This window comes from Tenrec ecaudatus, chromosome 14, assembly GCF_050624435.1.
Source record: "Tenrec ecaudatus isolate mTenEca1 chromosome 14, mTenEca1.hap1, whole genome shotgun sequence".
Lineage (NCBI taxonomy): Eukaryota > Metazoa > Chordata > Mammalia > Afrosoricida > Tenrecidae > Tenrec > Tenrec ecaudatus.
This window is the reverse complement of record NC_134543.1, coordinates 35,082,671-35,094,295: the sequence shown is the minus strand read 5'-3', so window position 1 is coordinate 35,094,295 and position 11,625 is coordinate 35,082,671. Positions and strand designations below refer to the sequence as shown.

The following is an 11,625-nucleotide window of genomic DNA, read 5'->3' as shown; positions in this document are numbered from 1 at the left end:
CTCGCAGTGTCCCCGAGAAGGAAGTGCTTCCTGGCATCATCAAGCAGGGTGTTAATTGCCTAGAATCCCAGGGCCAGGACACGGCTGGTGACACCCTGCTTGGAATGGGGATCTGCAGAGGGTCCGCCAAGAACCCCCCTGCAGCCCAGGTAAGCTGCTGAAGACCTGGGGAGGGTGGGGTGGATCGGGGAGTATTGGGGGGAAGCGATGTTGCCCAGGAGTGGGATGAGGGACACCCCCTCTGTTCCTTCTCCTCCTCTCTGCCCTCACCCATCCACAGACCCACCTTTCCAGGGCCCTGCAAGCTGACCCCTCTCAGTCTGTGCCTTGAGTCTGCTCCTGCCATGTACCCCATCCCCTTTGCAGCCAGCCACAGTCGGCCTCTGCGCTCCACCCCTCTTTTCCTGAAGAGGGAAACCCACCTTCCCGCCAGCACCGGCACCGCACTGGGAGGCAACCATAGCTAGTCCAACGCTGTCACTGAGCCCCCCAGCCTCCTCATCCCTACTCCTTGACTGTCCTGGTCCCATGTCCTGTCCTCCCCAGTTTCCACCATCCCTCAGGGCCCTTTCCATTGCCCTCCGGCCAGCTCAGGCTCAGCCCTGTCCCCCCCCACCCCCAATACTTCATAATGAAAAAGGTCAAGCTTACAAAAACCAAACAAGTTGTACCACACATCCCCGTGCACCCACCCCCCCCCCGGCTGCCAGCACTGTGCGGCATCTGCCAGGGGGGTCAGGAAGGGAGGTTGTTAGGGGCCATTGAGTGAGTGCTGGCCCACAGGGACCTTCTGCACAACACAAGGAACACTGCCCAGTCCCACACCACTCTCACACCAAACCCTCTGCCCGAGTCCATGGTGGCAGCTGGTGGGTCAGTCCATCTTGTCTTCCTCTTTTCACGGCCCTCCGCCGTAGCAAGCATGGTATCCCCCTCTGGGGACTGGTCTTTCCTGACAACATGTCCAAAGCATGTGAGATGGAGGCCTCTGACCGTGCTTCTTCCAAGACAGACCTGTTTGTCCTGTTAGCTGGAGTGGCTCTTCCCGCCTCTGGCCGTTAGCTTCCATTGCTGAACCTCACTTTCTGACTGGGGCCTTCTGGTCCCCTCCCACAGGCGTGGCTGTTCAGTGACCATCTCATCCAGCAGCAGGGGAAGTGCCTGGCTGCTGCCTTCCCCTCCCCTGGGGCCCTGGTCGCACTGCAGGTGTGCAACCCCAAAGAAGGCAGTCAGGTAAGCCGCCTCGCTCCGCTCTGCCTGGAGACCTTGCAGCCCACGGACTTGGCTCTCAGAATATCAGAGGATCTGAGTCTACATCCTATGCTTCAGACTCAGCATCCTGTGCCAGGGCAGAACTGGGCTCTGTAGGGCTTTGAAAGGCTCGTTTGGGAAAGGGATCGCCAGGCCTTTCTTCTGACTTGCCCCTGGGTGGACTCAGACCTGCAACTTTCAGGCTAGCAATGGAGTGTATGAATCGTTCACCCAGATAGAGGCAGTGCTAACAGTCTTACATCGGTCAGCTCATCTGGCCCTCCCAGGAGCCAGCCCAGGGACAGGAGCCCCAGTACTGACTATTCCCAGGATAGGATAGAGCTGGGGTTCAGCCCAGACCAGGGTGACTCCTAAGGCTAACGTCTTAACCAGCACATGATGGAGGCTGGCCGAGGACCTTGCTGGAGACTCGGTACTGGCTTTCTGAGCAGCCAGGGTCCCTTCCAGGACTCTCTCAGTCACGCTGAGACAGTCCCTTGATCTGAGAGATGGCGTCACCTGCTCAGGGCACACAGGAAGCTGTGCCAGGGTGAGGACCAGAAGTGGGGCTCAGAGTCATCTCTGCCTTTGCCCGTGCTGTACTCTTCCTGGGGGAGGGCTGCCCCGCTGCCCGGGGACAGTGCTCCAGCCACCTCCCTGCCCTCCTGGTTGCCTCCCTGTGCCCAACTAGTAGCCAGTTTGAGACCCAGGATAGGGTGGCTCACTAATGGGGCTGTGACAGCCTGGCGCTGTGTGTGTATGTGTGTGTGTGTGTGTGTGTGTGTGTGTGTGTGTGTGTGTGTGTGTGAGATAATCTGAGTCTATGTTTGTGTATGTTTATGTCCGGAAAAACTGCGAGAGAGTCGTGAGTTGGACAAACTTATTATTCCTTGAGCCTTGCAACATAGATCTCAGCCTCTCATTCATTCTCCTGTGTGGACCAACTATGCGCTATCCTCTATGCAAGCACTTCTAGAATGTTCCATGGGATCAACTCTTCGCCTCTGTACAAAGCAGGGGAAATGAGGCACCAGGAGGTGAAGCTGCTTCGTGACTGGGGTTGGGGAGCTCAAGTCCCACTCCCCCCACCCTCTCCCCTCTGACTGAAGGCTTCGCCTCTGCAAAGACGGTGGCCCATCCCCTCTCACCGAGATAAGTAACTGGCCGGGACAGAATCTTAGGGCCACACGGAGAGAAGAACTTTTGTTTGAGGAAGTAAAAGATGCACCTAGATCGAGTGCACAAACACAGGCTGTAGGAAGGTGGTGGGCCCGCTTCTGACGGAGGGAAGGGAGGAGCGGTGAACCAGGAGTGAGAGCCCTGAGCAGCAGGCACGCCATCGGAAACTGGGCCCAATGTTTGATGAGAATTTATAAAAGAAGACTCATGTTGTAGCCATGAAAGCCGATTTTAAATAAACACTGCAGCCCGAGGAGTCCCTGGGTGGTGCGGGGGGAGGGGGGGCTAGCTGAACAGCTGGGGTGGCATCTACCCAGAGGCAATGTGGAGGAAGGACCTGATGAGCTACGTCCCCCACACACACACCCCAAAAACCAGCCTTTAGAAGCCCTCTGGGTGTGATGTTCCGTGTAGGGCATCCAGGAGCGGTAGACCTGTAGGAAATGACTGGATGGCTGGTCGCCTAGGGGAGCGGCAGGGGAGGATGAGGGCAGCAGTTCACAATGAGAGGACGATGATCTGAAACGGATCATGGAGGTGACCGCACGAATCTTCATAGTATGACCGAGTGGTTAATGGTATGACGTGTGAAGTGTTGCCCATAACACTCTGTTTTACAACGATACGGGTTTTTCTCTGTCTCCATGTCACGTGTACAATGTAGTTCCACGTATCATGTCTTCATTCAGCTATCACCATGACCCATTGCTAAGTTTTCCCCTTCCTTGTAACAGAAAATCAATCACTCAGCAGTAAATCCTCCTTTTTCTCTACCTCCTGCCTGCCCTTGGGAACCATGAACAAACTGGTCTCTGTACAAAAAATAAGGGCGCATAAGCCCGACGGAACATAGTTTACTCCGATCCGCGTGGGGTTGGCATTGACCTGAAGACAGTTGACGGGCTGGCGGAGGGTGGGTGGGTGGGTAGGTGCAGGCCAAACAGAATCCCCCTCTGGGTTAGACTCATTCTCGGGGCCTCTACTTTGTCCTCTGGGATGAAGGAATCACCTCCTGAAACGACAGGGGCAGCTCCGTGGGAGGGGAGGGGTTTAAAGTCTGTGTGGGGTGGCTGGGGGGAACTTCCATGAGGGAGGGTCTTCTAGGTATAGGAGGAGTTATTTGCATACAGACCAGCGACTCGGGCCTAGCCATGACTGTACTGCTTGTTTTCTCCCTAGAAATGGAGGAGGAAAGGCTCTCTCATCCAACAGTCCGTCAGTGGGCTCTGCCTGGAGACGCAGCCTGCCCAGCTGGTGACCAACAAGTGTCAGGCCGACGCCCCCGCCCAGCAGTGGCAGCTGTTGCCACACTCCTGACTGTAGCCCCGGGCCTCCTGTACCTTTTGCATGAGACTCTGGGACCAGAAGGGGGTTAGGGGCGGGGAGCGGAAAGCGGCCTGTGTCCATCTCTTCACATTTCTCCCGGAATCATCAGCAAACACCCCTGCTGCCGCCGCCACCACCAGAGCTTGATGCCCTCTCGGCCTTGCCCTGGGAGAGGAGATGGTCAGGATGCCGGGCTGTGACCAGGCAGAGCTGGGCAGGCGCCCTGGACCTTGTTCTGCCCCTCCCCCCTTCTGGGAGTCCTCCCCACAGCGGGAGCAAGGACAGAAGGCCTCATGGGAGTCCAACTGGCCGTGGGGCCTCCCTGCAGTGCGGGACAGAGGGAGAAGCGGGGGTCAGCAAGAAGGAGGTGTCCTGTCCTAAGAGATGCCAGGTCCGGCTGCGGGCTGCCCTGGTGAAGAGAGAACTGGCGGCCTCCCATTTGAAGGCCACGGACGGTAATTCACAAAAGAGCCGAAGACAGAGGAGCAGCAAAGCCTTCCAAGAGTAAGATCTCCTGCCCAGGAGGGAGTTTCCCGCAGCCTACCAGTCCCAGGACCTGACACCAGCCGTGCTGCTGTGGGACCCCGGATGCTTAGCAAGAGGCTTCGGAGGGCCTTTCGCCTCTTCCTCGGGCCTCAATGACCATCCGGTGCCCTGGCCTATGTCCCAAAGCATGGACGGCCACCGCTCCGCTGACCACACCCTCGTTCTTTGTTTCCACCCCCTGCCTCCTCCTCCGAAGTCTTCACCAATGTAGACAGCACGCTGGCAGTGGGTGGAGCTTGGACACCAGTCACCAGGGCAGCCTGGTCTCACTCTCCCTTCCCACCCCTGCTCCCTCAAAGGGACAGCCACGGGTGGGGGCGTCTGTCTCCTCCTCACAGCCCCTGGGCCTCTGTTCTCCCTCCGCCTTGACCTGGTCTTGGATCCGCCCCTGCTGCCCCTGGCCCCTCATACCACCACCACCATCTCGCTCTGCATGATCTTGGGCAAAAGCTCACTGGTACCAGGACTCCACGGTGAGCCAGCTTAGGACTGACCCACCTGGCACCAGGACCCTCTGCTTCATAGACCAGGGACCCACCGCTCCCTAGGGTGTTCATGGGTTCTAGAGGGGTTGGGACTCTTGAACTTGTCCAGAAAAGATTGCCTTGGGCTGGGGGGTAATCCATGGTGTCTCCCAGCTTCTTCAGGAAGCGCCTGAGCCCCAAAGGTGTCTGCTTCAGATTGGAGCAATCACCCACCTCACCCACCTCCCTCCTCCCTGTGCACAAACGTCTAGCTCCCTGCCCCTCCACGCAGCCCTTGTCAGGAAGCCAAGTGTCCCTTGTACAAAGCACCCACCCTGGAGGGTTCTCCACAGGTGCCCTCTCCGCCCGCCCCTGACTCTCCCTGGAGGCCTTCTGAGCCGGGCTGCTGCCCCCAGGCTCAACTGCAGGGCGTGGGGCCCTCCACCCGCACAGCCATACCCCCCCATCCTCTGCTGCGAGGTTTCTCCCATGGACTTTGGGTCTCATTCTGCTGGGGCACCGCCTCCTGCTGCAGCTTAGGACTTGACTACTCGGGGATGGGATAGGAGGTGGGATTTAGGGCCTGGGCCCCCTCCGCCATGGGCCTTTGGGGGCAGGGTGGTCACAGGACTCTCTTGATGACAGTAAGTGAACGGTGGCTCAGGTGGGCTCTGAGAGGGCCTCCCCCCGCCCCCGCCCTGCTTGTCTTAACCCGGCGCTGAACTTGTCAGCGCCCTTTGTGGGGACTCAGACCCATTCTGTTCCCTTTTCCTCGTCTTGACCAAAGCATGTGCCCTGGGTGCCCCTCGGAGACCTCATCTCTGACACGCACACCTGGAATAAAAACCACTTCTCCTACGCGCGCGTGTCAGCCCGTCCTTTCCTGATGGAGCGCCGAGCCAGCCCTTCAGCACCACCCTCTCTGCCTCCTAGTCACACAGTGGGTCTCCTCCACCCTCCCATGTCTCGGACCTTTCACGTAGTCCCTCAGGTGGTGGGGACCCCAACCCTAACGTTATTTTCGTTGCTACTTCATCACTGCTGTTTTGCTACTGTTACAAATCGGGTAATCCCTGGGAAAGGGCCATTTGACCCCCAAAGGGGTCGCAACCCACAGGTTGCGAACTGCTGTCCAAGGAGAAGGCGGGGCCTCCATCCTGGAGGAGGGAAGCTGTACACGGTCAAGCCCCACGCTGCCGGCCCCTCCTGGTCAGGTACCTTGCTCCGCAGCCTGCCTGCCCTGAGGTGACAGTGACCTTTGGGAACACAGTCCTGCTCTGACACACCTGGTCACCAGGAGTGGGACTCCCCCCAGAGACACCCTACAGCAGCAGACTACTGTTGACTAGCTGTGTTTGTTGTTAATGCTATGAACAAGACCTCCTGAACGCCTGCCATGTGTCAGAGCCCTGTGACGCAGTGGTTACGTGTCAGCCTGTGATCTGCATGGTCGGCAGTTCAAAACCAGCATCAGCTCCAAGGGAGAAAGACTGGGCTTTCTACTCCCGTAGACAGTTACAGTCTCAGAAACCCACAAGGGGCCCCTGGGGATCAGCATAGGGACCGGAGGGCAGTGAGTTTGGTTTGGTTCGGCTACACGTCAGACACTTTATTAAGGATGGAACAGATGTAAATAAGAAAAAATGGTCCCTTCCAGGGGAGACAGGCAAATACACGAGGAGCTACAATCTCAGGTGATCAAGATCTGGTGGGTAGGCAGGTGGGGCCTCTCCCTGCAGCCAGGGGCAGAAGGCACCATGAAACATCAGCGCGGGCCTTGGGCTGGAGGAGGATGAGCTGGTGAGGCCCAGTGAAGTCTGCTGGGCTCACCAGCTTGGCTGGCAGTCCAGGGGTAACATTGCAGCCTGGCCTGAGTCTTTGACCTCAGCGTGCACGGCATTGTGGTGGTTTAAACTAGTCTGCAAACAAGGAAGGAGACCTCGTGGTAGAGAGGCTTACGAGGTCAGCAGTTTGAAACCACCAGCCACTTCTTGGGGGAAACATGAGGCTTTCTGCTCCTGTAAAGAATTACTGTCTGGGAAGCCCACAGGGGCAGTTTGACCCTGTCCTGCTGTAAGGGTCACCCTGAGACAGAATTGTGCCCAGGTCAGTAGGTGGTGCTGTTTTGGTAATCACTGAACCCCAAACAGAAACTCCCCCAGCATCTTAAGCAAGGAGCCTTGCCCAGGGCTGTTCTCTTTGTTTGGGGAGGTTAAAAGAGCTTCAGGACTGCCAGGGATGGTGAAGAGGAAATGAGTCCCCCACCAAGAGCTCCTGGGCACCCCTCAGCCTGAGCAATAAGGAGAACTGCCCTCCAAAAAAGGAGCAGGGAAACCCAGTGATGATTCTGCACAGGAGGGGATGGATAAGGAATACCAATCCTGGATCAGGAGGTGCTCCTGCAAGGCTGGGACTCACTCTCCCACCTTGTGGGTCTCTCCTTATCTCCGTCCTCTCGAGCCACCCGAAAACCAAGCCTATCATTTGTCAATTGATTGATCATTCGTCTTTCCATTAAGGAGCGCTCAGGGTGTGCTCCTAAGAAGTGGCTCAAAGTCAGGGGAGGGCTTTGTCATCCCCGGGTTGGATCTAGAGCCCACTGCAGGCCCGCTGACAAAGTTCTGCCTCTGTGTTGAGTGCCCAGGGGAGAAGAGCGAGCTGGGAAGGTGAAGCCCTGGTAGGGAGGGTGGTGGTGGTGGTGGTGGTGAACCAGGCTCCGGAGTGAGCAGTCCCACCACCCCATTGTGAAAAGGAGAAGACAAAGGAACGAAGCTCCTCCCCCATGTTCCTCACTGCTGCTGCCACTGAGCACAGGAACGTGGCAGACAGCTCAGTCAGTGACCAGGTGAAAGGTGGGCAGTTCAAACCCGCCCAGGGGCTCTTGGAAGCCCTGTCCCGATCCCAGCCTTGAAAACCCTGTGAAGCGGTTCTACCTGGCACACCTGGGGTTGTCCTGACTCAGAATAGACGAGGCGTGTGGGAGAAGCCAGCCCCTCACACTATCACGGGCCAGGTAGGCACAATTGTACGGTTATAATATATAAAGATTATAGTAAAGTCATAGAGAATAAGAGAAGAGAAGGTAAAATAAAGGAGTCAGAAACATTTCATGGTAGCATGCTCACCTCCTGGACGGCCATGATCTCACCAGCCAGGTCTGAGCACAGTGCAGGCAGAGGAGAGGGGAGGAGAGAGAGAGACTTATTTCTAACCAAGGCTTACATATCTTTTGGGGACATGCACGCCCCCTGATTACAGGTAAAGACATGTCACAGGAAGGGGTTGTACTATAGGTAATATAGTAATGGGAGGGGGACAGTCTAGGGGTGTGCAAGCTATAGGAAGAGGAGGGATTAGGGATACATATGGGACAAGATGGGCGGATCCTAGATTCAGGATGGCAACCTAGTCTCGAATGTCACTGAGCAGGTGTGACCCGTTCTACACGCTCCAGGGAAACAATCACTGTCCTATCAATTGGGTGTGAGTCCCGCCTATGGTGGGACAGACAGCAGTCTGATTGCTCTGGTGGGCTGATGCCTTCAGGGACAAAATCTCCAAACTTGTGACCTCCCACCATGTGCTGGCAAGCAGCCTCTTAGGTTTGGCATCTATTTGAGGGAGACAACGCTGGGGAAAAGCCTACTGATATCCCACAACCTAGAATCTAGATGAGGATACACATGCATGTCCCCTCTGGCTTCCCACCACCGTCCACAGGGAATGCTGGTCTGCAGGAGAAAGATGAGGCTGGCTGATTCCATAGAGATCTGTAGCCTCAGACCAATGGAGCAGCTCTATGCTGTCCTATAAGGTGCCTACCAGTTGGAATGAGCTCTGGAACCACCCTGTCAGGCAGGCTCGGCTGGCTCCTGCCCACTGTATGGAAGTGGGATTTCAATCAGAAGAAACTTGCCCAAGAACAACCAGCTGGGTTTAAACAGCCCCATCGGCTTTCAGCCAGCAACTTGTAAAGTGTGGTCCGATGTCGTTCTCAGTAGTATCCCCTGGTGGCATAGTGGGTATGCTTTGGGCTGCTAACTGCAAGGTTGGCGGTTCGAAACCACCAACTATGTGGAAGAAAGCCTTCTAGTCCCGTAAAGAGAAACAGTCTCAGACACTCACGGGGGCAGTTCTACTCTGCCCTCTGGGGTCCTTATGAGTCAGAATTTACTCTATGGCAGTGAGTTTGGGGGAGGGGAGGTGAACTTGTTGGAAATGCACATGATCAGGCCTACCCCAGACCTGTGTCAGAAAGTGCTGTGAGCCCCACCACCCCCAAATGCTGATGCACACTCAAATTGGATCCCCTGGTGGGGGACTGGGACCTAGTTTTCTGCCTCCTTTTGCAAGAAGGACATCGAGGGAGGAACAGGTGGACTATTTCCTGGACACAGGCGGAGTCACCACTTGCCCAGAAGCCTCAGAGCTGGCCCTGTGAGCCTAGGGGCTTTGGCTCTGCTCAGCAGGCTGCCCCCCCCCCCTGAGGAACTAGCCACAGGGAGCAGGCTGGGTGGGCTCAGGGCAGGGCCAAGTGCCGCTGAGCCAGATGCCACATGTCAACCATGCTGGATGTGATTTATGAGTTTCTTCCCCAGCCCCAGCCACATACGGCTGACTTCATCAGAGCAGAGTTTCCCCCAAGAGGCTTCATTAATCAAGGAGTCGCTGTTGCTCCTCCCAGTCTGCAGGCCTTGCGCCTCACCAGGTGTGGCTCTGCAAGCCCTTACCTGAACCCTCCCACTGATCATCATAAGCAATGCTATTACTTGCTGACCAAGCGCGGGGCGAAGGGCTCGGCACGTTTTGACTTCCTTCTTCCTTACAACTCTACCAAGTCCAAGAAGGCATTTTCAAAATCCCCCCATTTACAAATCGGGGAACAGAGGCGGTGTTAGGACTTGCCTGAGATCAGTCACTGAGGTAGCGTCTGGTGGTGAAAAGGGTTAACTTTGCTCCCTGCTGGTGGCAAAGCCCAGGGTTAAGGCCACCCCGAGGTATCTCTAATTCTGGCTAGCCACCCAGATGGAGCTGCTAAGGGTTTCCAGGGCCGGAAATCCTTATGGGAGTCGACAGCCTCATCTTCTCTGGCCGCTGATGTCACCGGTGAGTTTGAGGTCCAATGTTTAACCCCTGGTGGGCAGGAGGGGGACTGTCATTATCTCTGGGGGCACGAATGAGTACATGAAGATGACTCTGTGTGGAGCAGTGGGCCCCTCAGGGTGGGGGGCACCTTGAGTCCAACCTCAGCCCAGTCCTGGGCCTGGGCCCCCAGGGCTCTCTCTACAAAGGGCATATGTTCCAGCCTTTTCATTGCACAGATGGGATGGAGTCCTGGCAGGAGGAATCTGAGAGGTGGGCACATGGATGCAGTCCCTGGCTAGGAAGGCCAGGAGCACCCCGGAGAGTCCCATCCTCATCCCGAGTCACTAGGTGAAGGGATTCCCTGAGTGGCCCCCTCCCCCCCACAAAACCCCCCAAAACAATCGCCATTGCGTCAACCCCAACTCATAGTGAGCTCACTGCGTCAGAGTGTAATCGCACTTCACACTGTTCCCAATGGCTGGTTTGTTTTTTTGGACAGAGAATGCCAGACCTTTCTCCTCAGGCACCTTGGGATAGACTTCTACTTGCTGCCGTTTGGTGAGTGTGCTCACAGCTGCTTGCTTCCCCAATGACCTTGAATCAGGGTTGTACAAATGGCCTGTGCTCCTTTGAGCACCCCCTGGAGGATTCCAAAGTGCCGGAGACCAAGAGTCCTGGTCGACAGCACCCAGAGCAGTGCCTAGGGCGCGGCGGGTCCTCAGTAAGGTCTGTTGCGTGTTTGCCCGAGGGATGGTGGGCACAGGGTGACTGCTGCTCCCCCTGTGCTCTGAGAGGCCTTTTGGAACCGGCAGTTTGAGGCCAGCGTCAGCTTGTTCTCAGCTTTCTCTTCTAATTTGTTGCCTTGAGTTTCCATGGACACAGGAGGTTTGAACAGGTGACATTTCCTTCTCACTCAGGAGTCGTCCCAGGATGTACGAGTTTATGCCAAATGAGTGCCTGGTTCCACAGACTACAAAGGGAAAATGCATCCAACGGAGAGGCTGCTGCAAATCCAGATAGGCCACCCCTTCCATGCTGGCAAACTGCCTTACATGCTAATGAACTCGTTAGAAGGCTAAGGCAGTGAACACGGCAGCGTTGGAATTATTCGAGGTTCTCCTTCAGACTGGCAGCAGAGTGTGCCCCAGAAGGCTTCTCTGTGGTCGGAACAAGGGGCTTCCAGAAGAGCTTGCCTGGGGGCTTGCCTCTGCTCAGGGTGTGGGAGCCCTTAGTTTATTTGCATACAAATTGCAGCGTCTATAAAATTCTCCAGTCAAGCAATTTTTAAGTAGAAATGTTATTGCTTCCCCGAAGGCGATAATTCCTTGGTTTTTCCTTCAATATTCTCCTCACTGAGCCGCGGCTCACATTGACCTAGATTTCCACCTTTGGAGTTTGCAGCAGGTACAAGGAGTTGGAGAGAGCCAAGAAGTGGGGGTCTCGGGGGTGGGGTGGGGCGTCCCTTTCAGGGCACTCAGAAGCTGGCTTCATGGTCCACGTCTTCCTTCATTTAGTCCTCAGGTGGAGTCCGGGGGCGTAGGCGCTGCTGTCACCTCCATCTCTAACGAGGGCAACGAGGCTCAGAGATGTGGTTTGAGTAGCTCGGGGTGACTGAGCTGAGAAAGGGCAGGGCCTGAACTGTAGGGACGTCAGACTGTCTCTGCGGATCGCAACCCCCCACCAGCAAGTGGGCTCCACGTGGACAGAGCCCAGCTGCTCCATAGCTGCCTCCCCTTTCCCTGCAGAGTCCGTGCAAGCATCCAGTCTCTCAGGT

The 11,625-nt window shown here is 56.4% G+C and overlaps 1 protein-coding gene across 1 annotated transcript in view; it reads left to right on the top strand.

The window, feature by feature from the left end:
* GALNT16 (polypeptide N-acetylgalactosaminyltransferase 16) overlaps nt 1-5,624 on the top strand; it is a 107,351-nt gene extending 101,727 nt beyond the window's left edge. Inside the window, exons 13-15 of the mRNA XM_075530550.1 lie at nt 8-149; nt 1,117-1,233; nt 3,610-5,624. Of these exons, the coding sequence (XP_075386665.1) occupies nt 8-149; nt 1,117-1,233; nt 3,610-3,747 (397 nt within the window). The 3' untranslated portion in view covers nt 3,748-5,624. The remainder of the gene's footprint in view (nt 1-7; nt 150-1,116; nt 1,234-3,609) is intronic.
* Nucleotides 5,625-11,625: the final 6,001 nt, after the last annotated feature.